The 26,265-nt window shown below is 39.8% G+C and overlaps 1 protein-coding gene across 7 annotated transcripts in view; it reads right to left on the reverse strand.

Annotated features, from left to right (window-relative positions):
• The window catches only part of Kiaa1328 (KIAA1328 ortholog), a 262,267-nt gene that overhangs the window by 10,884 nt on the left and 225,118 nt on the right, over window positions 1-26,265 (reverse strand). For all 7 annotated transcript variants that reach the window (XM_050134867.1, XM_050134866.1, XM_050134871.1 and 4 more), the window contains one exon: window positions 25,555-25,663. In XM_050134867.1, coding sequence (XP_049990824.1) covers window positions 25,555-25,663 — 109 coding nt within the window. The remainder of the gene's footprint in view (window positions 1-25,554; window positions 25,664-26,265) is intronic.

Genomic DNA, 26,265 nt, shown 5'->3' on the forward strand with positions numbered 1-26,265 from the left:
TATTTATATGGTGGATTACATTAATAGATTTTCGTATGTTGAACCAGCCCTGCATCTCTGGGATAAAGCCTACTTGATCATAATGGATAATTTTTCTAATGTGTTCTTGGATACTGTTTGCCAGTATTTTGTTGAGGATTTTTGCGTCGATGTTCATGAGTGAGATTGGCCTGTAATTCTCTTTCTTGGTTGAGTCTTTGTGTGGTTTTGGTATCAGAGTGACTGTAGCTTCATAAAAGGAATTTGGCAATGACTCTTCTGCTTCTATATTGTGAAATACCTTAAGGAGTATAGGTATTAGGTCTTCTTGGAAATTCTCAAATAATAATAGAAAAAGTATGTTTACATTACAAAAATTCAAATATATAAAATTATATAAAGAAAAGCCCCTTCAGTATCCAATTTCTCCATTCAAATGGCACTCCTATTCCCTGTATCAAAAGCCAGTGCTAACAGTCTAGTGCTTAAGATTCTATACACACACTGACAGTGCTTAGTGCAATGTCTGGCCTCTAGTTATTGCTCCATAGTACAGCTATTTCTTTATTTGCTATTATGTTGTTTAATTGTTTTTATGAAGAAGGAGAAATTCAAAGAAAGGATAGTTATAGGATCTGAAAAACAAAATGAAACACCCCACACAACTCCAGTTAATAGAGACATTAAAAGCTATTATAACAAATTACTTCATGAATAAACAGAGAGAAAGGACCAGAGACGAAACATAGGTATACCTATTCAAGATACTGACTGATCATTTGTATGGGAGAATTTTCTGAATAGAAAAATCCTGATAAATACCTAAGTAAAAAGAAAAACTGGGAAATGATGCAAGATATTACAAATAATTATTTATAATAATAGATATCAAAAAATGGACTACTTTCCTTCAAAGGAAAAAATACTTGCAAGGGAAAATGAAAAATATTAACAACTTGGTGCAAAAATGGGCAAAAGAGCCATTCTTTATAGAAAATAAAATTTCAAGTCTGGAGATGAAGCTCAGTTGGCAGAGTGCTTGTGTGGAATGCATGAAGCGCTGACTTGGATTGCTACTGCTACATAAAACCAGTTACAGAAGAACACATCTCTAATCCCAGCACTCTGGAAATGGAGACAGGAGGATCACAAGTTCAAGGTCATCACTGGCTATGTAAGAAGATGGAGGGCAGTTTAGGTTATAAAACCCTGTTTCTAACTGAAGAATGCATAAGTGAGTAAATAAAATAAATGATAATGATAATTACGAGATATTGTATTTGGTCACCTTTTTATTATTAAAACTCCATTCCAAAGAACTTACAAATGAAAAACATCATGCAATTAACCAGACTCAAAGTATTTTCATCTCAACCAACTTCTATATAGTTATAATAGCCATTCTAAAACCATGGAGCTTGTCATTAGATGTTACACTTTCACTGTCAAATATACTTTTATGCATTTATCCACCACCAAAAATGAAAACTCTATGACATAGTTAAAGCTAAAAATTCAGTTTCAAGTCCTTGTTCATGAATAAAGTATCTATTACCTGCTTTTTAAAGAAATGACAAAATAGACACATTCAAATATTTCAGGTGGACATACACTCACTCTTGAAACAATTTGGTAATGTCTTTGGAATCCAGTGAGATCATCTGCCCTATAATCCCATCTCTAGGACTACCTATGGATATCCTCTCATATACATAAGCAATATGAATAAGAATAATCAATGAGCATTTTATCTAATCACAAGAGTGAAAATAACCTAAGTATCCATTCACTGCTTGACTGTCCAGTTGCATCATGGTTGTTGACTATGCTAGAACATTATAGAGCAATTCAAACAAATGAGGCACGTCTACAGTTCATGCATCTATACACATTCCCTAAAGCACCCACGGAAAATTTCTGAAAGGTCACAGAGGAAGCTGGTGATAGCCACCCCGATTTGTGTCCAAAGCTGGCTGAGAGACTGGAGCTGAAGTAAACAAGCCTCTTAAATAAACATCCTTACACATTTGCTCATCTGATGACAATAACTAAGAACAGTTGAGTTTTCTTCTGTGAACTGTAAGCATTTACTGCATTGACACAAATGCCTTCACAGGCTCCTTCTGTAACCCCGACAGCCTATTGAAACTTCTCTACGAGAACACAAAGAAACAGGTAGAGGAAAGCAGAGATTTTTATGGGATTCTTGGACTGCGAATAGACACAATAAATAAAATGTCTAAGAGTGATTAAATTAGCTCTAATCTTCAGTTTTGAAATCTTAAAAGTACTGAGCACTCAATTTTTTTTCACTGTTCAGTAACAACATTGATACTTTACCCAAATCTGTGTCCACAAAATCTGACTCAGAGGGATATAAAACATGCATTTTAAGAATAATCTGAAATACATCTGGCTCCAAGAGTTTTGAGAGACTAACCCTGGAACACTATCATTCCTTTGAAAGACTTACATCTTTACTAGTTCACATCACACTAACAGAAAGAACCTTCTAAAAATAATGAAACCTTTGGCTAACTTCTACCAAGATTCACAAGATGCCCACTTGTGTATTTCTGAGTTCTTGTAAAAAAAAATCTCACTGTAAATTGGGGTATTGGGGTGCTGCTTAGTGGTACAGTGATTCTGTATCACAATTGAGAAGGGAGGAGGGAATAAATATAGATGAGAATGAATATAGAAGGGAAAAATAAAGTATCATGACTCCCTACACAAAGCACTTGATCTCAGATATCTGAGCAAGTCTAATAAGCTGTGGAACCATAAAAATTGAATTGATTCTTTTCGCTGTGTCACAGAAGGCACTGCACATGGATTTTTAAGGCACATTGTCTCTGTCGTTTATGACTACTTTAAAGCACTAGAGAATGTAATATATCTAGCTTTTTAGCATCTTAATTGCTTTGGGAACTTATAAAATGACCATTCAATATAAAATACTTCCATTTCTATAGAATTATAATTTCCTGCTAATCATGAATTAAGACACAATTTAGAACAGCTGGAAAAGATACAGAACAATTGAAATGTACAGGTATTTATTTCATTGTAGTGAAAGGTAAGTACTGCTGAAACTGAAACTTGAAACTGAAGAACATTATGTGCCAGACTTCCAAAGGCAGAGCAAACTACAGGAGAACACAGTGCAGAAACCAAATCAAGAGAAGAGACTCTTGCCTCATAAACCTTGCTAGATCAAAGTGGTAAGAGATTGTCCTGTTCATTAACATGCACTGTAGTACATTTAGGGCACACATAGATAAGCATTCAAGGACTCCAGGAAATGTGAGAGCAAATGGATAGAGTTAGAAAAAAAATCATCCTGAGTGAAGTAACCCAGACTGAGGGACAAAATGGTACATACTGTAGTAAGAAGGCAGGCAGTGTCCCACCGCCTAGCTACCTTACACCCGAAATAATTACACAGAAACTGTATTCATTTAAACACTGCCTGGCCCATTAGTTCTAGCCTCTTCTTGGCTAACTCTCACATCTTGAGTCAACCCATTTCTAATAATCTGTATGTCACCACGAGGTCGTGGTTTACGGGGAAAGATTCAGCATGTCTGACCTGGCAGCTTCATGGTGGGCAGCTCTCTGACTCTGCTCTTCTTCCCAGCATCCAGTTCTTTCTTCCCCACCTACTTAAGTTTCTGCCCTATCAAAAGGCCAAGACAGCTTCTTTATTTAACCAATGAAAGCAACACAAATACAGAAGGAACTCCTATGCTAACAAACTCACTTATAAGTGGATATTAGCTGTAAAACAAAGAATACCATGCTACAATCCATGGCCCCAGAAAACCAGATAACAGGAAGGACACTGTGGTGAGGGGGGACTATCAGGTCTTCCTGGGAAGGGGAAATAGAAGAGATTTGGTGAGTAGAGGGAGGGAGGATGGTCAATAGAACATGAACAATCAGGTTGTTGGGACACAGAGGGAGAGAGTACTGAAAGAGACTACTGGGAAGGGGGGATATTTCCGGGTCAGGTAAAAAAGCCTGGCACAAGGGACCCTCCCAGGAAGACCTCAGCTTACAATCGTTGCAATAGCAGATGTGTAATATGATCTGGCCATCTCCTGTGATCAGATTGGTGCCTAGCCCAACTGTCATCAGAGAGATACCACCCATCAACTGATGGAAACAGATGCAGACCCACAGTCAAACATTAGGTGAAGTTCAAGGAATCCTACAGGGGAAGGGGCAGGGGAAAAGGAGTGTTGGAGCCAGAGGGATCAAGGACATCACAAGAAAACTCACAGGATTAACCAACCTCAGCTCACAGGGGCTCACGAGACTGAACTGACAACCATGGAGCCTGCATGGGACTGATCTAGGCACTATGCATTTATGCTACAGTTGTGTAGCTTGGTCCTCTTGTGGGACACCTAACAGTGGGAGCCGGGGCTATCTCCAACTCTTTTACTGGCCTGTGGGACCCTACTCCTCATACTGGGTCACCCTGCCCAGCCTTAATACATGGGGAGGTACTTAGTCTTACTGCAACATATATGCCATGTTTTGCTGATACTCATGGGGACAGGACCTGCCCTTTCCTGATCAGAAACAGAGGAGAAAGAATGGATTGAGGTGGGAGAGTGGAAGAGGATGGGAGGAAACAACTTGGGGGAGAGGAGGAAGGGGAAACTGTGGCCAGAATGCAAAATAAATAAATAAATTTATTAAAAAACTTGTTTAGAGAAAAAAAAAGACTAGGCTGTCAGCAAGATTGTAGGGCATTTTCTTAATTAGTCATTGATTGTGGAAGGCCAAGACCATTGTAGAACCCCTCAAGGGCCTCTGCATCAGCTCCTGCCTTCAGGTTCCTGCCTTGTTTGAGTTCCTGTCCTGATTTACTTCAATGATGAATAGTGATGTGGAAGTATAGGTCAAATAAACCCTTCCCTTCCCAAGTTGCTTTGGTTATGGTGTTCCATCACAGCAATAGGAACCCTAGTAAGGCACAGGGTATATGCTGGAGGCAGCACCATGACTCCCATACTAAATGTAAGAGGGAGCATTATGGCAATGCATCTATGGAGGTATGGGTGCAGACCACTGGTCATGAGACAATACTCCCCTTGCAAATAAGCTTGACTCAGAACACCAGGAAAGATTTTCTTTGAGTTTACTGATAGTCCTCGCCATTCTAATTGACAGTTTGTTGCACTGACAATAGTATTTCAGTGTGCATGTGCCATAGGGAGGTTAAACACACACACATAGTTCCCTAGGTGAAGGAAGAAAGAAAAGAAGGGAAGGAAGAGGAGGAAAGGAGAAAGGGAGAAATGCAAAAGAAGGGGAGAAAAAAGAAAAATAGTGAAGAAAATGGCATCGGATTTACTGTTAATCTCCTACCATGAGGTTTTATTGAGTTAGGAAAACGAGAAGATGATGTGGGAGTGATTTCTTATTAATAAAGAAACTGCCTAAGCCCCTTGATAGGCCAACCCTTAGGTGGGTGGAGTAAACAGAAGAGGATGTTGGGAGAAAGAAGCTGAGTCGGAGAGTCACCATGGTTCTCCCACTCCAGACAGACGCAGGTTAAGATCCTCCCTGGTAAGCCACCTCGTGGGCTACACAGAATATTAGAAATGGGTTAGAACAATATGTAAGAGCTAACCAATAAGAGGCTGGAACTAATGGGTCAGGCAGTGTTTAAAAGAATACAGTTTCCGTGTAATTATTTATGGGCATAAGCTAGCCATGCGGGCGGCTGGGTGCCGGGGACGCAGGCCCTCCGCTCCTATCGCTACAGAGTGGCGCCCAGACGTGATGGACTAAATCCACTTAAAAACCTGAGAAGGCTTAAAAATAAGGGAGAGAGAGTTTAACACAGATTTTTGCTGTTTGTTGGTGGCATGCTGTAGAGAAATTTCCTGATTCAGCAACAGCAGCAGAAAAAAAGCTGCGTCATTTTTAAAGCGCGGCTTCCTGGGGGCTGTGCTGCCAGCGTGAACTCTGGCTTTAAAACATTTCAAGGCTTTTATGGGACTGGATGTTTGTGTTCCCGCTTGGGATCAGAGGAGAGTGCTCTGAGACCGTGCAGATAGCTCAGCGCTCCCCGCCTGCACCTGGGCAGAAGGCAGAATCAAGCTTAGGCAGGTGGAAGAGCATGGCGGATTCCTGCCGCCATACAGAGACGTGTTTTCAGACTGCGCAGTGCTCTGCATGTCAGATTTGGCTGTAACTTGGATGAAAAGAGTTTCTGTGCTGCACACTCAGTCTCAGAATTAAACTGCTGATTGCGGCTCCAATGTGGACTGCTGTGTGCCTGGAACTGTGAATGGTTCAGGGGCACCAAATGGATCTGAGGCAGGAGAGGTTGCTCCATGCTGAACTGTGCTGACCTCAGGCAGGAACTACTGTAATTGCCATAATAACAGCGCAGTTAAGGTTTAGACTGGGCAGGACACAGACAGTACTGTATTACCTATATATGGTGCAACTTAAGTTTTTAAGAAATGCTTTACATTTTAAGAAATGCTCCTGGATAGTGAAAAAATTACAGATTCACAGTAAAACAGATTCAAACATAAAAGACCTTTATGGATCACATTGTTGGATGAATGTACATAGGCTTGGGAAAGAGAAGAAAAAGAATATAAAGAATAAAGTTAATGTCTTAAAAAGAAAAAGGGTAAAGTCTTTAAAGAGACAGAATACAGAAGTACAGATAGTTATAGATTAAGAAAAATAAAGAAAAATAAGGCACATAAAAATGGAAAATTCACAGAGAGTCTGGATTATGTACATTGTGATTTCTTTAAAATTTTTGACTGTGAAGGAGCTAAGTACAGAGAGACATTTCATTACATGGGCTGCCAAGCTAAACCAGAATGGATATAAGGGTATTACAATTTCAAAATTTGGGTCTAAGGATATGATGCTTTGGAGAGGGTCTTCTTTTGTTTTTACAGAGGATGTGACCCTGTGGATTGCATCTATCCCAGTATGGTATGATAGACCACGTCCTCCTGAAAGGTTGCTGTGAACACCCTCAAAAAATTGCTTCACTCAATTGCCAACTGAGATGAAACTAGCACACAGGTTATATTATGAACGACCTAATTAACGACACCCCTATTCAGCAGGAAGCAGTTTGGAGAGAAAAAAACTACGCCCATGTTCCCAAATATTGTTTATAAATGTTCTTTTACATTTAAAGGGGGATATGATATAGATATGAATAATTTGCATTGATATGGATTTTACGGTCAATTTTGTTATATGTATATGTATTTTTGATCTTGATTAAGGTATTGTGATTGTGTAGTTCATTTAAAAATGTAATGTATAATTAGGAAATATAGGTTGTTAATGGATAATCATCGATGATAGTCAAGCTTGTAGTCATGTTAGTTAGATTTTCTAGATATATAGAGATATATTTCAGTTAGATAGGCATTATTCATATCTTTCAAAGACTGCAGAATATGGCATTTAAAATATTTTAATAACTTAGGACTTTTCATGACAAAGAGACAAGTCTGCTCCTGGCAGCACCAGCTACTTCGAGAGGAAGATGGGCATCGAAGAGGATCCTTATGGAGTTTGATAGCCATTTGGGCAAGAAACTGTTCTTGCCTGGACTGTTGCATAAACTGGACACAAAGAACCCGCAGAGAGAGGACTGCTGAACTTGCCTAAAGGTGAGATGAACTTTCGGGGTTCCTGCTTCATGAAAGAGTCTGTGAGACATTCTGCAGGACACAGCAGAAAATGACTGAACTGTCTTTGGAATTTCCTGCTTCATGGAAATGTCTGCTGGAAACTATGGGCCTGTAGGCTAAAGATGGATGCCCCAACGGTACAGAGGAACTTTGGGTGACTGTCGAGGCAGCGAGATGTCTCTGTCATTTCTAAAGCTTTGGATTTCTTGTTTGCTTAGGTAATATTGTATCTTTCTGGAATCTTTGAAGGAGTTGAAGAATAGTTAGTTATAGTTTTCCTTAGTTATAATATAGATTATTGTAATTTTTACTTGATAACTTTTGTTATATGTAATTTTGCTATGTTAAGTTAAAGCCTTCTTTTTTTTGTTTAAACAGAAAAAGGGGAAGTGATGTGGGAGTGATTTCTTATTAATAAAGAAACTGCCTAAGTCCCTTGATAGGCCAACCCTTAGGTGGGTGGCGTAAACAGAAGAGAATGCTGGGAGAAAGAAGCTTAGTGAGAGAGTCGCCATGGTTCTCCCACTCCAGACAGATGCAGGTTAAGATCCTCCCTGGTAAGCCACCTCGTGGGCTACACAGAATATTAGAAATGGGTTAGAACAATATGTAAGAGCTAACCAATAAGAGGCTGGAACTAATGGGTCAGGCAGTGTTTAAAAGAATACAGTTTCTGTGTAATTATTTATGGGCATAAGCTAGCCATGCGGGCGGCTGGGTGCCGGGGACGCAGGCCCTCCGCTCCTATCGCTATAAGAAGAACTTGGCAGAAAGGGATGAGAGGAAAGGGGAAAGTACCAACAGACTGCTTGACTGTTGTTAGCCAAGGACAAGCTAAAGCAATTCAGATAGGGGAGAAACCAGCTCTCTGGGCATTACTGTCAGACCTCAGGCCTGTGGGAACACTTTTTAGCAGTCTAAAAGAAAAACGAAAAAAAAAAGCAACCCCAAAAGATTCCCTACCTGTTAAAGGTTGAAAGCATTCGAAAAATTGAATGATAAGAAAAAGCCCAAAGAATCCATTATTGAAACCTAAGAGCTGTCAATAAGAAAAAAATTGACTCTGATGAAGACAGATGGAAGGCCGAGGACTTCTGGCTCATTAGTGCCAGGACTGGGTCAGCACAGTAACTGAACCGGACAACCCTTGTTTGTGTCAAAATCAGTGATAAAATGGGAGAAAAGACAATAATGAGTAAGTGGATGTACCATGGTGAAAATTCAACATTATTTTGATGTCTTTCGAGAGGCCTGGGGGAAGAGAAGCATGGAACAGTCAATCTTCCAATCCTACTTCAGCTTCTGCAAAAGGACAAAGCAGAACTGCATTGGCAACTGTGATGGGCACACAGGAAGCACCGTGGTGCACTACCTGCCAGGAGGAGTCTATTCTACACAATCACTTTGTCTTTCCTTTCCTTTGTTTAAATAGAGAAGTTCACTCTAAGGACTGTGGATGTAGCTCTGCTGGTAGAGTGCTTGTCTAGTATGAAAAAAGACTCGGTTCTATCTATGGTACCACACGAAGCTAGATGCAGTGTCGCAATCCTGAAATCCCATGTTTTGGGTGATGGAGGAAGGTCATTGGTTAAGTAATAAAGAAACTGCTTGGTCTCATAGGTTAAAACATAGGTGGGAGGAGTAAACAGAACAGAATGCTGGGAGGAAGAGGAAGTGAGCTCAGAGGCCATGCTCCCCTCTCCTGGGCAGATGCATGAAGCTCAGACCCAGGATGGATGTAGGCTAGAATCTTTCCCGGTAAGACTGATGCTACACAGATTATTAGAGATGGGTTGGTTGGGATATGAGAATTAACCTGTAAGGGCTAGAGTTAATGGGCCAAGCAGTGTTTAAAAGAATACAGCTAGCCGGTGGCGGGAGCTGGGTGGTGGAATGCAACCCGCAGCTCCCTCAACATTTGGGAGATAGGCAGTAGCAGCAGGAGATCAAGGTATTCTCACCTATATAGTGAACTCAAGACCAGTCTGGCCCACAAGAGGCCCTTTCTCAAAAACAAACAAGATGCTTCTAAAGGCTTGTAATAACTTTAATTCACAACTTTCTCATCTTAAACACAGAGTTAGAAGTCATTCTTATACCATACTATATATAATTGTATAAGTGATCTCAATTTCAGATTAAGCTTCTAATGCTTATAACTGGACACATCATGTTATTCCTTATGAGAGAAGAATATACTGGCTAACAACAACCTGCCCTATACCAATGCTTGGCTGTGTCTTCCTTATTCAGAGGGTAGAAAACTAGAACTCAACTAATCAAACAAACAAACCTATCTATCTAGGGCTGGCAGTACAGTTTAGTGGTAGCACATTTGTTTAGCATAAATAAGGCTGTGAGTTCAGTCACCAGCACAAAAAAGGAAACATGAGCATAGAGTGAGAAGATTCCCATCCACTCTTAGACTTTACTTTGCAGCTCAGTCTAGCCTCAAATTCATAGTAATGCTCCAGCCTGAGTCTCTTGAATGCTGATATCAGAAGCACAAACTGCAGTGCCTGGGGAAAGACTTTAGAGAAAACTTAAGTGCATAAAGCAAAAGCAAAAGCAGTCTATAATGAAGCATACTAAACATTAAACTATTTATTAACACATATAGTATAGATAGTGAGATTACGGTTATTGATAATTTATATGCTACTTCAAAACCCTACAATACTGTTCTAATTGCTCCAACTCAACACAAGCACTTACGGTGATTGCTGTCAAGCCACCTGTAAGAGCATGCTCATTTTATTTTAGAGTGAACCCTTCCTACTTCATGTTCATCTACAACTACCATGCGCGGCCTTGTGAGGAGGTGAATTCTGGTTCTTCATGTCATAGTACTCATTTTTTCTTAGTAGGTTAAGTCTGAAGATAGTCACAAGAAAGTCGATTTGAAGTTCATTACAGACTACAGAATGTTTTTAATTTCTGTAAAGGCTCGCTAAATATACTTATTAGTAGTGTTCAAAAGTTAGAGCTCTTGGTACAATTCTAATTCTGTGCTACCTTTGTTCTTAAACCTCTGGCAGGAAAAAACTTTATACACAGACAGTCTTTGTTAATGTTTCTACTGCTGTGAAGAGACACCATGATCATAGCAACTCTTATAAAGGAAAATATTTAATTGGGGAAGCTAGCTTACAATTCAGAGATTTAGTCCATTATCATCATGGGGGAATATTGTGGCAACATGATGGGACATGGAGGCATGCAGGCAGATATGGTGATGAAGAAGTAGCTGAGTGTCTTACATCTTACAGGCATCAGGAAGTGGTCTGAGACACTGGGTGGTGTCTTGAGCATATATGAGACCTCAGAGCCTGCCTCCATGGAGACACACTTCTTCCTAATAGTGCCACTCCCTTTGGGGGTTATTTTCTTTCAAACCATCACACAGGCTTTGTTTCATTTTTTTTAAAAAAATTCACTTAAACAAAATATCCAATATCAATAATGTCTGGCTTTTCTCTAACATGCCTGTTATAGAACTATCCAGACATTACTTACCTACACAGCTTTCTCTACTACATTTCTTTCTTTCTTCTTACAACTCTTACAGCTGCAAGAAGATAGATTAAAATTTTCTCTCACATCAGCATTGTTTAGGTAAAAAATTATCTTGGCCACAGTATGAGGTTTTTGATCTTCCAATACTTTAGGAGTCTATGTTTCCCTTAAGAGTTCATGACCACAGTGCAGAGACAGACAGCACTCACAATGGGAAGAGCTTCCTCCCTCTTGTGATCCTTAGAGCCTGACTCACCTAGATTACTTGAAAAGAATTATTTTTGTTCTCCAACAATTTCTCTTTTTAGATCTGAAGTTGTCTGGGTACTTCAAATGGATTACCTGTACTTTCTTTTAATCTAAAAGAAATGTGAACCCAGTATTTTCTCTGTATGTATAAACAGGAGCAGAGAGAACACATAAGTCCATGAAATCTGCAGGCTGTGAAATTAAAATGTTCATATTGATACAAACAATAGCACTAAATTAATGATGACATGTTACAATCCTGCCATAAAATCTTGCTTGAGTCAAAGTCAACACCTTGTAGCCTACAGTGTGCATCTCAGTTGCTGTTCACCGAGATACTTGTATACAAGTGGAGAAGGAATGGATGGGGTCTGCTGTGGTACACAGTGGAGAAGGAATGGATGGGGTCTTCTGTGGTACACAGTGGAGAAGGAATGGATGGGGTCTGCTGTGGTACACAGTGGAGAAGGAATGGATGGGGTCTGCTGTGGTACAGCACACAGTGGAGAAGGTCAGTTCTGGGAAAGCTCTCAAGAGGAGCAAGGAAGGAAAACTACAGCCCAGGCTATGAGGTTCATCTGAGCATTACAGCAATGCCAGTGTCCCCTATCTCTCCAATGAGGTTCAAGAGGATTCAGAGGAGAATGTTAGCATGTGGCCTAGAGACTGTCTTTGTGACATTTTGGCAAAGAATGAGTGTGCTTTTTGCCCTTGCTGGGGATGTGTACCTGAGGCTAAAGTGGAAAATTTAGAATTAATTCTGTTGGCAGAGAAAACCTCAAAAGAGGCCAGTATAGACTCCGTTGTGTGGTTGTGTTCACTCTTATGAAGATCTTATAATGAAAAATATCAAGTGGAGCTAGGAAAAATACAAAATGTACAGATTGAAGAGAAAAAGGACACCAACAAGTGGTATAGAGCTAAGTCCTGTCTTCAAGGGGATACTGAAGACAGAAAAATGTCAGTGGTGTCCCTGTATGGAGGCCTAGAGGCCACTGTGTGAAGCTGTGAAGGTGAAGCCTGGATTGCCTGTAGACAGCAAAATTTAGTTGACACCAGTCATGCATACCTGCCAAGGAAAGCTGCTTATGAGAGAGTGGAACCAGCCCAAGAGAAAGAAGTGTGTTGCAGCCAACAAGGGGTTGGAGAGCACTTTGACATCAGACATAGAGATGCAGACTCTGGACTTTATACAGCTGGTTTTCGGTCTTGCTTTGGTCCAGTATTTCCTCACTATTTTCCCTTTCCTTCATTTTGGAACAGTAATATAGATCCTGTTAATTAAATGCTGGAAGTAGATGACCTGATTTTTTAATTTTGATTTTATAGGTGATTAAAGTTAAAATTGCACGAATCTTAGAAGAGACCTTGAACTTTGGGCTTCTAAACAAGTTTGAAACTGTTACTGACTATGGGGACTTTTGAAGCTGGACTGAATGCATTTCTGCATTATTTTATGGCTATGAGCCTATGGGGGTTAGGGAGTGGAATGTGGTGGTTTGAATAGGAATGGCCCTCATAGAATCATGTGATTGAATGATTAGCCTATAGGGAGTGGCATTATTAGGTGTGGCCTTGTTGGAGGAAATGTGTCACCACGAAGGCGAGCTTTGAGGTTTTATATGCTCAAGCCAGGCCTAGTGTGGCAGTTTGCTTCTGCTGCCTGCAAATCAAGATGCAGAACTCTCAGCTCCTTCTCCAGCACCATGTCTGCCTGCATGCTGCCATGCTTCCTGCCATAATAATGCACTAAATCTCTGAACTGTAAGCCTGTACTAATTAAATGTTTTCCTTTATGAGAGTTGCCATGGTCATGGTGTCTCTTCACAGCTGTAGAAATCCAAACTAAGTCAGTATATCAAATGCAGTTAGTACTGAGGTTTATAGTGCTGGTCGTTGTGATCTACAATCTGTGAGCTCTAGAGAAGATATATCTTAGATCATTTAGAAAATACAGAGTTAATATTTGGGCTTATAGTGCTTATATCCATACCTTTTGTGGTGAGGAATGTGGGAGAAGATCTTCACTAGGTACTGTGGTTTAAATAAACTTGGTGTTGGCACCTTGACTGTTATCTATGGTTCTGAAGCTACACAGCTTGTTGGGATTATCTCAACAAGCTGTTTGGATTGATACTTGTGGCATTGTAGATTATAATCATATAGTTGAAGGACATGGATATATCCTTTCCCTGCTCTTGGATAGAGCTAGAGTGATACCAAAGCTTTTTGCACTAACATCTAGTTCCAAAGCCACCACAGAGGAAGGAATGCTGCCTTGATACTTCAGGGTAAGTATAGGTGTTGGCAGGGGTTGAGACCAGAGGCAGCTACATTTCTGGAGCTGTAGGACTCTTCTGGATGCTTCCAAATATAGGCGAGGGTGAAACAGATTTCACAAGAGTAGCTGGCCTCAAGATCATGCATTGAGGAAGAGACTTTCCCTAATTATTGCAGTGCAAACATGGGTGGATTCAGCATTGTCGCCATGGCAGTTGCTTGCCCTCATTGTAAGGATGCTGAGGGAATTGGCCTATGTCCACTGAGTCAATGCCCAATGACACTGGAGTTTCTAACAGGGCAAGTGTTCAGCTTTGCTAACTAACCCTTGGCTGGCCACTGAGGCAATGGGACACTTAGCAGTGACTACTGTAGTTGTTTAACTTCTTGGGGACTGGAGCAGTCCAAATGAGTTTCTTGGAATAAGGAATCACTTAATATAGCCAGTTTCTGGTTTTTGGGAACCTATTCCCCATGCTGGGATGCCTCATCCAGCCTTGATGTAGGGGGAGGAGCTTGGTCTTGTCTCAACTTGATATGCCATGCTTTGTTGACTTTCATGGGAGGCTTTACCCTTTCTGAAAAGTTGATGGGGGGATAGAAAGGAGGTGGGGGAGGGAACATGAGGAAAGGAGGGAGGAGAAACTGTGATTGGTATGTAAAATAAATAATTAAAAAATGAACAAAATCTTTTTCTTTATGTATGACATGTGCAAGTGCCATGGCACACATGTGGAGTCAGAACACAACTTTGGGTGTTTACACTAGCCTTCTACCTTGCTTGATATAGCTTATTGGCTGTAGGTGGGTTCTCATGTTCTCCTCCTTGTATGGGAAGTACTTTTACTAATGGTGACATCTCCCTATAATACCTGAAAAATCCTGCCAAGGCAGGTCATTCAAGATTGTCTTTAAACCATCTTTGCAGTGTTACTATTCATGGCATTTGATGGGAAGGCCAGTATCATTAACACACATTGTTCCTGAAAATTCTTGTTCCCCACAGCACAGAAGAAAGCTAAAATGGATTTTAGCATATTGGATGTGTCTAACATAGCTATCTTTATACTTCTGTTGCAAGGCCAAAATATAAACAAATCATATTTTGGGTATAGGCATTTGCCTGAAATCTGGCACTTGAGAAGTTAAGGCAAGAAGATCAGAAGTCCTAAGCCAATCTGGGATACACAGGAAGACCCTCTTAGGAAAACCAACCCAAAGCCAAAAGACAACAAAACAAAACAAGTCAAATGCTCACCTCAGAGTTGAGCCTGAACATATTCCTAATGTTGTGCTAGGTTAAATCTTGGAATCACATCATGTTCTCAGGCTTATGGGCCTTGGGAAGTTCTATAATGGTAGTTACTCCGTGTAGAGCATTTAGCATGGAACAGAATAGTGCGAAGTCCCTTATATATACTCTCTTGCTTAATCATCATGACATGCCTATAATGGAGCTGTTATTATTCCCATTTTATAGATTACATAAAATTATTTTTCAAAACTGCAACACTAGCATTGAAGCCTAGGCCTATAAACCCAGGTGTTACAGGGCTCTTAGGTGTCTTATAATTACCTCTTGGAGGTTTATGTTTTCATGATTCTGAGGATTACTTTGTGTAACATATATAAAGCGATTTTCTACAAAGGAATTAAAGTTTCTAGAACAGTTAGAGGTACTCAAAAGAAGTTTCTTAAATGTTGAAGTTAAGAGAATCTGGTGATCTCAAATAGATGAAGAATTCCAAACTGCATTTCTTTCATGAGATTAAAAACTGTGAAATGATAGCAAGGGCTGCAATATTGAAACGATGCCACTAATTACAGTTTTCAGAGTTGAGTCGACACACCACAGAAAGCACAACCCTCACCTGTTTCTGGATTAACAAAGAGATGGAATGCTTATGTCACATGGGCCAAGGTACCCTTAGTAACTCTGCAACCGCTTGGGATTACAGAGTGTAAAATTCTGAAGTGTGCTTATATCCTACAAATGTGTACCTTCTGCTTTCATTTTAAATATTTTTTTAAAGCTGTATGTGGAGATGCTCACTTGAAATCTAAGCACTTGAGAGGCTGATATAGGAGACTGCAAATCTGAGGCCAGCCTGTACCATGAAATGAAGGCATGGCAACAAATAAGTAAGGACACAAACAAAAATTTACAAAACACATTGGCAATGTATGATTGTTATGGAACATTTGGACAGCATAAAACTGTGAGGAAAAAAATACTTAAGATCTTGCCTTCACTGTGCAGTCTGGACTTTGTAGCATGTCCTGAAGCTGAGGCATGGATTCTAGGTCACTAGTAAATATAAGCTGGGACGATATAAGCTGGGCATTATTCCCATGATAGCAATGTCCTAGTGAGGTTCCTTTAGTATTGATAATCAGCCAATTAGCTTCATTTTATTACCTTATTCTATAAAGCAAGTATACAAAGAGCTATGGGTGATCACAAAATTTTATTTTTGAAATGGAGTTTGTGATGGCTAATTTCTCTTGTCAACTTTATTGCATAAAGAAACATCTAGGTAATCACTGAGGCACACCTCTGAGTATGTTTATAAGGGTATTTCTAGGGAAATGTAATTGAGGTAGAAGATCCTGAATATGTCTGTCAGCAACATGGGCTGGGTTGCCGAATGAATAAGAAGGGAAAACAAATTTAACTGAGCATATCTGTCTCCTGACTGCTGCAATGCACACAAGTAGCTTCATGTTCCAGCTGCAATGACACTGAGCAAAAATAACCCACTCCCCCCTCCTTAAGTTGATTCTTGTCAGGTATTTGCTCAAAATAATGAGAAAAGTAGCAACTTATTGTTCTTGCTATGTATCTCTATCTGGGCTCAAACTTAAAACCCTCTGAGTGCTCACATCCCATGTAGGCACCACGACACTGAGGTACTAATGGGATTTACAAGTGAGAATTATTGCATCAGCATACCATGATCCAATCAAAACAGGAGCTGTCCATTTGCTGATGACTGCATAATGAAAATCAGATACATTTACACAATAGCATTTTATTCAACTACTATGAAAAAATGAAATCTGAAGGTAAATGAATGGAGCTAGAGACAATTATCCTGAGGTAACCCAGACCTAATGATAAATGTCACATTTGCTTTTATATAAGGGTGGTAGCTTCTAAGTTTTTGATATGTGTACTTAATTTTGAATAATCATAGAAGTTAGGTATCTATAATAAGGGACAGTTAATTCCAAAGATTCAAGGAGAAAGACCACTGACCCAAATCATCATGGCCAAATTAACTAAAGCAAGCTTTTAAAAAATTTGTGTAGTATGTAGCTGTCTCCCTAAAGGCAGGGTTCAAGAGATTGGCAATGGACATGGGGAAGATTAGGGATTTTAAAGCTCAGGGCAAGGGGGTTTCAAAATGGGGGATTTGGTGGGAAAATAAGTAGTGTTACAGAAGCAGAATATAACAAGCTGATCATAACAAGGTAGTCATAACTGATGTGGGAGTGATTTCTTATTAATAAAGAAACTGCCTAGACCCCTTGATAGGCCCACCCTTAGGTGGGTGGAGAAAACAGAAGAGAATTCTGGGAGAAAGAAGCTTAGTGAGAGAGTCGCCATGTTCTCCCGCTCCAGACAGACGCAGGTTAAGATCCTCCCTGGTAAGCCAGCTCGTGGGCTACACAGAATATTAGAAATGGGTTAGAACAATATGTAAGAGCTAGACAATAAGAGGCTACAGATAATGGGCCAGACAGTGTTTGAAAGAATACAGTTTCCATGTAATTATTTCGGGGCATAAGCTAGCCATGCGGGCGGCTGGGTGCCGGGGACGCAGCCCTGCTGCTCCTAAATCAACACATAACAACCTTTTGAAACAAAGGTATGGTTGCCATTCCTGGAACAGGCAGTGCAGAACCATGTGTAGTTAAGGTTACAGGTGGGGCATGGCCCAATCCTTGAGAAACAGAGGGTCAACCATAAACAGGAATGAACCTAGTTTGTCTTTACTATAAGATGGCTTTTAAGCCTAATATGGAGGCAGGCTGGTTTATCATGACAAGGCGGATGAGAAAACCCAAGGAAGGGGACATAGAATATAGGGTTACAAAGAGACAAAGAGGAGCCCAGATTAGGAGGATGGGAGGGTAGGGAAAAAGAATGGGGTGGGACAACTAACACTAAAACAGTGGTTCTCAACCTTCCCAATGCTGTGATCCTTTAATACAGCTCCTGATGCTGTGGTGACCTCAACCATAAAATTCTTTTGTTGTTACTTCAAAACTGTAATTTTACTACTGTTATGAATTATAATGTAAGTATCTGATATGAAGGATATCTGATATGCGACCCTCAAGGGGGTTATAACCCACAAGTTGAGAACCACTTCAATAAAAATAAAGCCTTTTGAAAAGCTACATGGGACTGGTAGAACTTTCATTTTACATATATATGAGAGGAATTTAGATGGATTTACCATATAACATGGAGACAGCACCCTAACTAGACATCTGATGTCACCAAGTAAAACCCCTAGTGACAGGAAAGGGTTACATCTTATTGAGCCACTGGCCAAAAGAGTCCCACAGGAGCCCCCCCCCCCCCGACAAAAATAGTACAAGACTATTGGTTACTCCACGCAACTTGTTGGTAAGGCCCTTAAACTGATAATAACCCCAAACCGAGAGGCCAGCATAAGAACACAATTAACAATACCCAGGTCAATATGGCATGACCAGAGTCTAGTTATCCTACTACAGCAAGTCCTTGGCTAGTCCAACACAGTGGAGCACAAGAAAATGACCTTAAATCAAATCTTATGAAGATGCTAGAGGACCTTAAAGAGGAAATGACAAATCCCTTAAAGAAATCCAGAAAAACACAAACAGCTGAAGAAAATTAATAAAACCATTCAAAACTGGAAAATAGAAATAGAAGAAATTTAAAAAAAACCACACAAACTGAGAGATTCCTGGAGATGGAAAGTATAGGTAAGCAAACAGGAACTACAGACATTAGCATCACCAGCAGAATACAAGAGATGGAAGAGATAATCTCAGGCGTAGAAGATACAAGAAATTGATACAGCAGCCAAAGAAAATGTTAAATCTAAAAAGTTCCTGACACAAAACATCCAGGAAACTTGGGACATTATGAAAAGACCAACCTAAGAATAACAGGAAAAGAAGAAAGAACAGAGTCCCAGATCAAAGGCCCAGCAAATCCCCCACCACATAATAAAGCACTAAACATATAGGACCAAGAAAGAATATTAAAAGCTGCAAGAGAGCTAAACAGTGGTAGTGCACACCTTTTTTTTGGGGGGGGGGTGCGGTTACTGGTTTCTCTGTAGCTTTGGACAACAGAACGGCAGCTTACAGAATGGGCAAAGTTCTTCACTCACCCCATATCTGAAAGAGGGCTAATATCCAAAATATATAAAGAACTCAAACTAGACATCAAAAAACCACAAACAATCCAACTAAAAATGGGGGTACAGATCTAAACAGAGAATTCTCAACAGAAGAATCTCAAATGGCTGAGAAACACTTAAAGAAACATTCAACATCCTTAGCCATCATGGAAATACAAATCAAACAACTCTGAGATTTCATCTTATACCTGTCAGAATTGCTAAGATCAAAACCACGAGAGACAGCTCACATTGCACAGGATGTGGAACAAGGGGAATACTCCTTCATTACTGGTGGGAGTGATAACTTGTATCCATTAAGGAAATCAATAAGGCAGTTGCTCAGGAAATTGGGAATTGATCCACCTCAACACCCAGAAAAACCACTCTTCGGCATATACCCAAACGATGCTCAATCATACTACAAGGACACTTGCTCAACTATGTTCATAGCAGGATTATTCATAATAGCCAGAATCTGGAAACAACATATATGTCTGTCAACCAAAGAATGGGTAAAGGAAATGTGGTACATTTATACAATGGAGTATTACATTGTAAAAACAATGACATCATGAAATTTATAGTCAAGTTGATGAAAGAAAAAAATCATCCTGAGTGAGGCAACCCAGATCAAGAAAGACAAACATGGTATGTATTCACTCACAAGTGGGTATTAGCTGTAAAGTAGAGGATAACCAACCATGCTACAATCCACAGACCCAAAAGAGCTAGGTAACAAGGAGGGTCCAATGGGGGGGTGGAATGACACTTAGATTTCTCTGGGAAGGGGAAATAATAGATTTCTTGGATGGACTAACAGTGGGTGGGAATGGAAACATGAGGAATCATGTGGAGTGTATAGAGGGTAAGAGTACTGAAAGAGATGGCTGGAAAAGGGGGGCATTGCAGGATGAGGTAGAAACCTGGTACAAGGGAACCTGCCAGGAATCTACAAGGGTGACCCCAGTTAAGACTCCTAGAAATAGGGGACACATAGCCTGAACTGGTCATTTCCTGTGGCCAGACAAGACTTCTAGTGGAGGAATGAGACATCAACTCAGTCACACAGCCTTAGACCTACAGTCTGTACTGATTACGGGATATGCTGGGGTAAGAGTGGGGCAGAGATTTGTGGGTGTGGCCAACCAATGACTGGTCTAGCCTTAGACCCATGCCATGAGAGTGCCCACCTCTGATACCACCTGTCTCACCAAGACTAAGAGTCTGGATTGGTCAGAGACATAGGATAGAACCAAACATGACTGGCAAAAAAAGTCAATGTAATGATGCCTAATGATATTCTGCTATACTCATAGATGGATGCCTAGTCCAATAGTCAAGTCATCAGAGAGATTTCATCCAGCAACTGATGGAAACACATAAAAAGACAGTCAAACATGTGGAGCTTGGGGAATGTTGCTGAAGAGAGGGAAGAGGATTGTAGGATCTAGATGGATCAAGGACACCACAAGCAAACTCACAGAATCAACTAACCTGGGCTCATAGGGGCTCAGAGACTGAACTGACAACCAGGGAGCCTGCATGGGACTGACCTAGGCACTCTGCATATGTGTGACAGTTGTAGTTTAGTCTTCTTGTGGAACTGCTAACAGCAGGAGCAGGGGCTGTCTCTGACTCTTTGGCTGACTTTTGGGACCCTATTCCTCCTATTGGGTCGCCTTGCCCACCCTTAATACAAGGGGAGGTGTTTAGTCTTACTATAACTTGATATGCCATATTTTGCTGATATCCTTGGGAGATCTGCCATTTTCTAAATAGAAAAGGAGGAGGAGTGGATGGGAGAGCAAAAGGGAGGTGTTGGGGGTGGTAGGAGAAGAGGAGGGAGGGGAAACTGCAGTAAGAATGTAAAAATATTAATAAATAAAAACTCAAAATCTTCCTGAAAACAAATAAGTCAAAAGATATAAAGACAAACAGTACTTTTTAGAAACAGATAAACCTAACTCTATGTGTACAAATTTTCTTGCTGTGCATGATGTATAGGGATTGCTTTGCTCTCTTTGTATGTCACAAGAAAGCAGATATGCAAGAGCAAGTGCCCTGATATTTAATGAGTCACGGAGGAGCAGAGAAGAGGTTCAGTGATCTTGCACTTCAGAGACCATGGATTAATCCTGCAGCCATGGGTCTGGAGTTAGTCTCTGTTTATCATCAGTGTGTAGTCACAGAACTGAGAAATAGAAACTCCATCAGTATTTCAAAAAGTGACATTTCTGCTGCTCTGAAGGAGCACAGAAGGTACTTCCCTCATTTTAGTAGGAAATGCACCGTATGACATGAAAGGACATACAGCTGTATAACACCTTATTTCCTAGTATGGTTTAAGATAAAAGACTTGAAATCCAGAGCTACATTACTGCAAGTATCTGCTTAATGGAAGTATACTTTGTGATTAAATTGGCATACATCAAGTATAATCAGAAAGGTTATTTACAGTGAGGAAACACATAATTCTGCCCTTAATGGAGTGCACACAATTACAGCTGTTGGTTAAGAAATATAACTTCTTTGGCTTTTGTGCTTAGAAACTTATCTTTTCTTTTATTGTTGGCAGTGGACGTACCCAGTTTAGGAAGGTGCACAAGGACATATTTGTGGCATGTAAAAAGTAATATTTGTGTTCCTAATGATTTGTTTGAGAAGTAAAGGGTAAACTGCCCATCTCTGGCTTCATGATGGATAAAAGAGAATCAAATGATTCAGTTTCAGAGCAACAGAGAACATCCCCAGTTTTTCTACGGAGCTAAGGTGGCTCACATATCCACAAGAAGCTCACAATGAGAAGGAACAAAGTCCCTCCAGGTGGCCTGGTCTGTGCAGGATCACTTGCTCTTACTAAGCAGAAGTGAACAGTATCATTTTGTTTAAGACCACAGCCTCTTGGACCAAGATACCCACTGTCCTTGCCATCCCTGAGAGCTTAGGGGTATGCAACTAGCACTGGAGCCACATGTAAAACGAAGGGAGAGAAAGAAGCGCCATGGTTTTCAGCAGGGACGGCTATGATGCTTTCTGCTGGTGCTGTAAATTACATGTTTATTTTGTTAGCATGAGACAGATGAATATTTCTACATACAAACTTGCCCAGCTAAAATCAAGATAAGTGATATTAATGTCCTATGGTCAGTATTATTGAACCTCAAAAGCAATAAACTTTATGAGTTGATAAATATTACATCTGCAACATAGTTAACATTCTTTTACTGTCTCAAGCACTTATTACACATTGTAACCGCAAGTCTACAATACATTATTCATATCTGGGGTGTCACCAAGTGATGGATTGCTGTAGGAGAGGCTGTCCTTTAAATAAATCAACAAATAAAAATGCAAATGTTAACATTTTCAGCCACAAACTTTACCCATCTTAAATGGGGGAATGAAAATTTCACATTATATTGACAGCCAGCAGAGAACAATTAAAAACCTATACCATGAAGGGAAAGATGACTGCCATGACTGTTTTCTTTTCCTGTACATGAAATGATATGGATATTTTAGGTGTTTTCCAAGAACAAAGGAAAAACATCTCTCCCAGCACTGAAACATGCCATCATCTTTTGTAAGCCTTTCATAAACCTTAAACATTCTTGGAATTTAGGGTGTGTAAGGCTTAAAATGTATTCTCTTCAAAGGAAGAGTCAGAATTTGTATAACGAAAAAGTCTATAAAAATGATTAGTGTACACTTTGAAATGCGAATGATGCAAATACTCTAGATTCTAAGGATGGAGAAGCACAAACGTGCTGTCCTGATTTTCACAGGACTGAATCATCTTCAACTCTGCACTTTGTATAACACACTGATGAAATGTCATTGTGCACTCCTCTAAAGATAGGATCGGGCGTGCTACATATTCTATTAGTCAGCCAAGTGCTTATTATTTACAAAGCTCCTAAGAATCTCTATTTAGCTCATCAGCAGTATTAAGGACCAGTAGATGAATAATCCTTTTCTTAACATCTGTAAATATAAGAATTTGCAGCACTCTTAACCAGGGCTTGTAACGCTCTGCTATGCTGATATTCAGAAAATTTATGGTCGTTCAGAAAATTTATGCTGAGGATGTTTTACAAAAACCTTTACAGGGAAACATTCTATTCCTACTTTTCATGCTTCCCTCTAAATTGAAATTCAGCCTTTACAAATACATTAAGGTTGTGTTAGAGATCACATCTTAGTGCTGTGGTGTAGCTTAGGGGTGGATTGTTTGCCTACTGTGTCCACAGCCCCGAGTATGCGGCCTAGTTCCAACTAACCAACCAAAAATGCCATTTAAATACTAACAGTAAGAAAATTCAGAAAATTTAGAAAATCTAGACTATTAGCCATTTCTAACTCAGCTGGGCCAGTCCATGTGAGTTGGATGGAAAGCTTCTGAGTACAAGCTTCCAAGCTCAATGTGAAGTGGTACAGAACAAAGGGAGCTCTCTCCACTCTTCAGAATCTTAACTCATTTGTTACTTAGCAAATCCAGCACTAAAAGAAAGAGAGAGGGTCAGCGGGGAAAAATGGGCAAACTAACTAATCACTGTGATTATGTCACCCTTGAAGTGGGTGGGTGGGGGGACTGGTGATGTTGGCCATTACACTACTTAAGTTAATGGCTTTGGAGTCTGAAATGCTGGCCCTGTCTTTTATCAGCTAAGGGTCTGTGATTGAAAGAAAGTGGTCTCCAAAGGGAGCAGCGTTATTAGAAGGTGTGCCCATGTTGGAGGAAGAGTATCCCTTTAGGGGTGAGCTTTGAAGTCTCTTTTGCTCAAGCTTCCCTCAGGAGATGTTCAGCTGACTTCCTGTTCCCTACAAGATGTAGCACTCTCAGCTCCAGCATCACATCTGCATGCATGCCGCCATGCTCCCTGTCATTATGATAATGGACTGAACCTCTGAAACTATAAGTGAGCAACCCCAACTAAATGTTTTCTTTATAAGAGTTGTCATGGTCATGGTGTCTCTTTACAGCAATGAAAACCCAAAGGAAGGAAGGTCTTAGACACTCAATCTCTCTAACTCATGGTTTCCCAATCTTAAAATGGGGATAAGTGTAGTCCTATCTCTACAGGGTGTGAAAACTAAATTAGATGACAAGTCAAGGAGCTTGGCACAGTTCTGGGTACACAGTACTCAAGACAGCAGCCTAACTTACTATCCTCTGCAGCATTCACTTCCCTGTTTTTTTGTTTTTGGTGTTTATCTTTCTGCCTTCAGAATTCATTGCATGCCAGTAAGAGCCACACTAGAACAAATACTGCTTCTCAAGAATGTGTAGGTTTGTCTTCTGTGGCACTGTACTTATATGAGACTTGGATAAAAGATAGCTCTATAGAGAACAAAGAGTTAAAACTCTTTCCTTTCTAAAACCATAAACCAAAGAATATATTTTAGAGTATACCTTTGAAATCACCGGCCTTGATATTAACAATTTAGGCAATTAAACTACAAATTAAGTCTTAAAATATATATTCATGTGATAATATGAGGTATTTAAGTACCCCAAACTAACCTTATCCCCAAGGAAACATAAACAAAGTCCTTTTGAAATGGATGCACATGTGTGTATGTATAAAATACTTGTATAATATGTTAATATGTGAGTTGCTATATTGATGTAAGAAGTTTTAAATAATATATTTCTTTAACTACAGAAATGGCTGGCTAAATGAGTAGCTCTTCTAAAGTCTCTGGTATAAATGAATGTAAATATACCTTTAGCAAATCACAAATCCACTGTGATTTGCAGAATTTAATCACTTAAAGTTGTTGCTGTGGGAGAATGTGCTTGTACACTGCAAAGATTTGTCACTCGTATTGGTTTAATAAAATGCTGCTTGGCCAGTAGCCAGGCAAGAAGTACAGGCAGGGCAACCAGATTAGGAGAATTCTGGGAAGAAGAAAAGCAGAGTCAGTCACTAGCCAGCCACCAAGGAAACAAGGCATGTAGAAAATGAGGTAATGCCATGGCCATGTGGCAGTACATAGACTGATAGAAATAGTTGAATTTAAGATGTAAGAGATAGCTAGAAATATGCCTGAGCCATTAGCCAAACAGTGTTGTAATTAATAGTTTCTATGTGTTTATTTGAGTCTTGATGGCCGGGAAAGAAAAGCGCATTCTCCGTCTATAAGTTGCAGACCAAATACATTACCTTCCATGATCAGCTGAGAAGGACCTGCTGCTAAGTGGTTTCTGTGGACAGGATATTTTGGATTTCTATGAAAATCCTTGCCAACTGTCATATCATTTCAGAAAGTGCAAATATAGAGAAAAGAACTAGGCAATGAATTTGGCAAACCTATAGCTTTATAATAAGTACCTCAAGAGTAAGGGCACTAAAACTGTCAAATTTTCTTCAGTCTTATAAACACTCTCCCAAGGAAAACACCAGTCAAGGGTCTCCCAGGCTCACCGTGAGGTGGTGTGCTGGGATGATGATGAGGCTGGGGTCATGGGATCCTTAGGGCTTCTTGTTGCCATAGGAGATGTGGATGCATCTTTTCTAATGGCTGTCACTGTCTCTGTATAAACAATAAAGGAAATAATTTGAGTACTCAATAAAAGAAATAAAAAGTTCACTTCAAGTAACAAAGAAGACCATTTGGAGTACCCCAAAATCTCAACAGATAACTGTTTTTTCCTCCTGAAAAATAACAGTGACAGATGAAAAGTTCTTTGTGTTGTTTATTTTCATACATATCAGTGATTTACATTGCCTCACTTAAAAACAAACAAAACCCACTCATCTGTACAGTAACAGAGAAGTTATTTTGTTTTTTGACATATTTGCCTATCATATTTCTCATGATTTGGCTTTACTGTGGAGATGTCTAAGAAGGTAAACTGTTTTAATCTGTTCCCTTTAACATTATTAACAAAAACGTTTTTGCAAACAAAACAGAAAATCGTAGCACCTTGCATCTCTAGACCTTTCAAGCTCAAGGAGTCTCTTTAAAAGCATTTAAGATTAGACATAAATATCTCATTTCTTTTAAAGAAGTCTCATTTGGACTACAACAAGTATTATGTGAAAGACCTGAGTAACATATCTTCATTTAGGGTCCTAGAATATTCCTAAGCAATAATGTATCTTTCTACAGTATGGGCTGATCTGGCCTCCGTT

The sequence above is a fragment of the Alexandromys fortis genome, unplaced genomic scaffold (assembly GCF_014885135.2).
Source record: "Alexandromys fortis isolate MF-2015 unplaced genomic scaffold, M_Fortis_MF-2015_v1.1 scaffold_25, whole genome shotgun sequence".
NCBI lineage: Eukaryota > Metazoa > Chordata > Mammalia > Rodentia > Cricetidae > Alexandromys > Alexandromys fortis.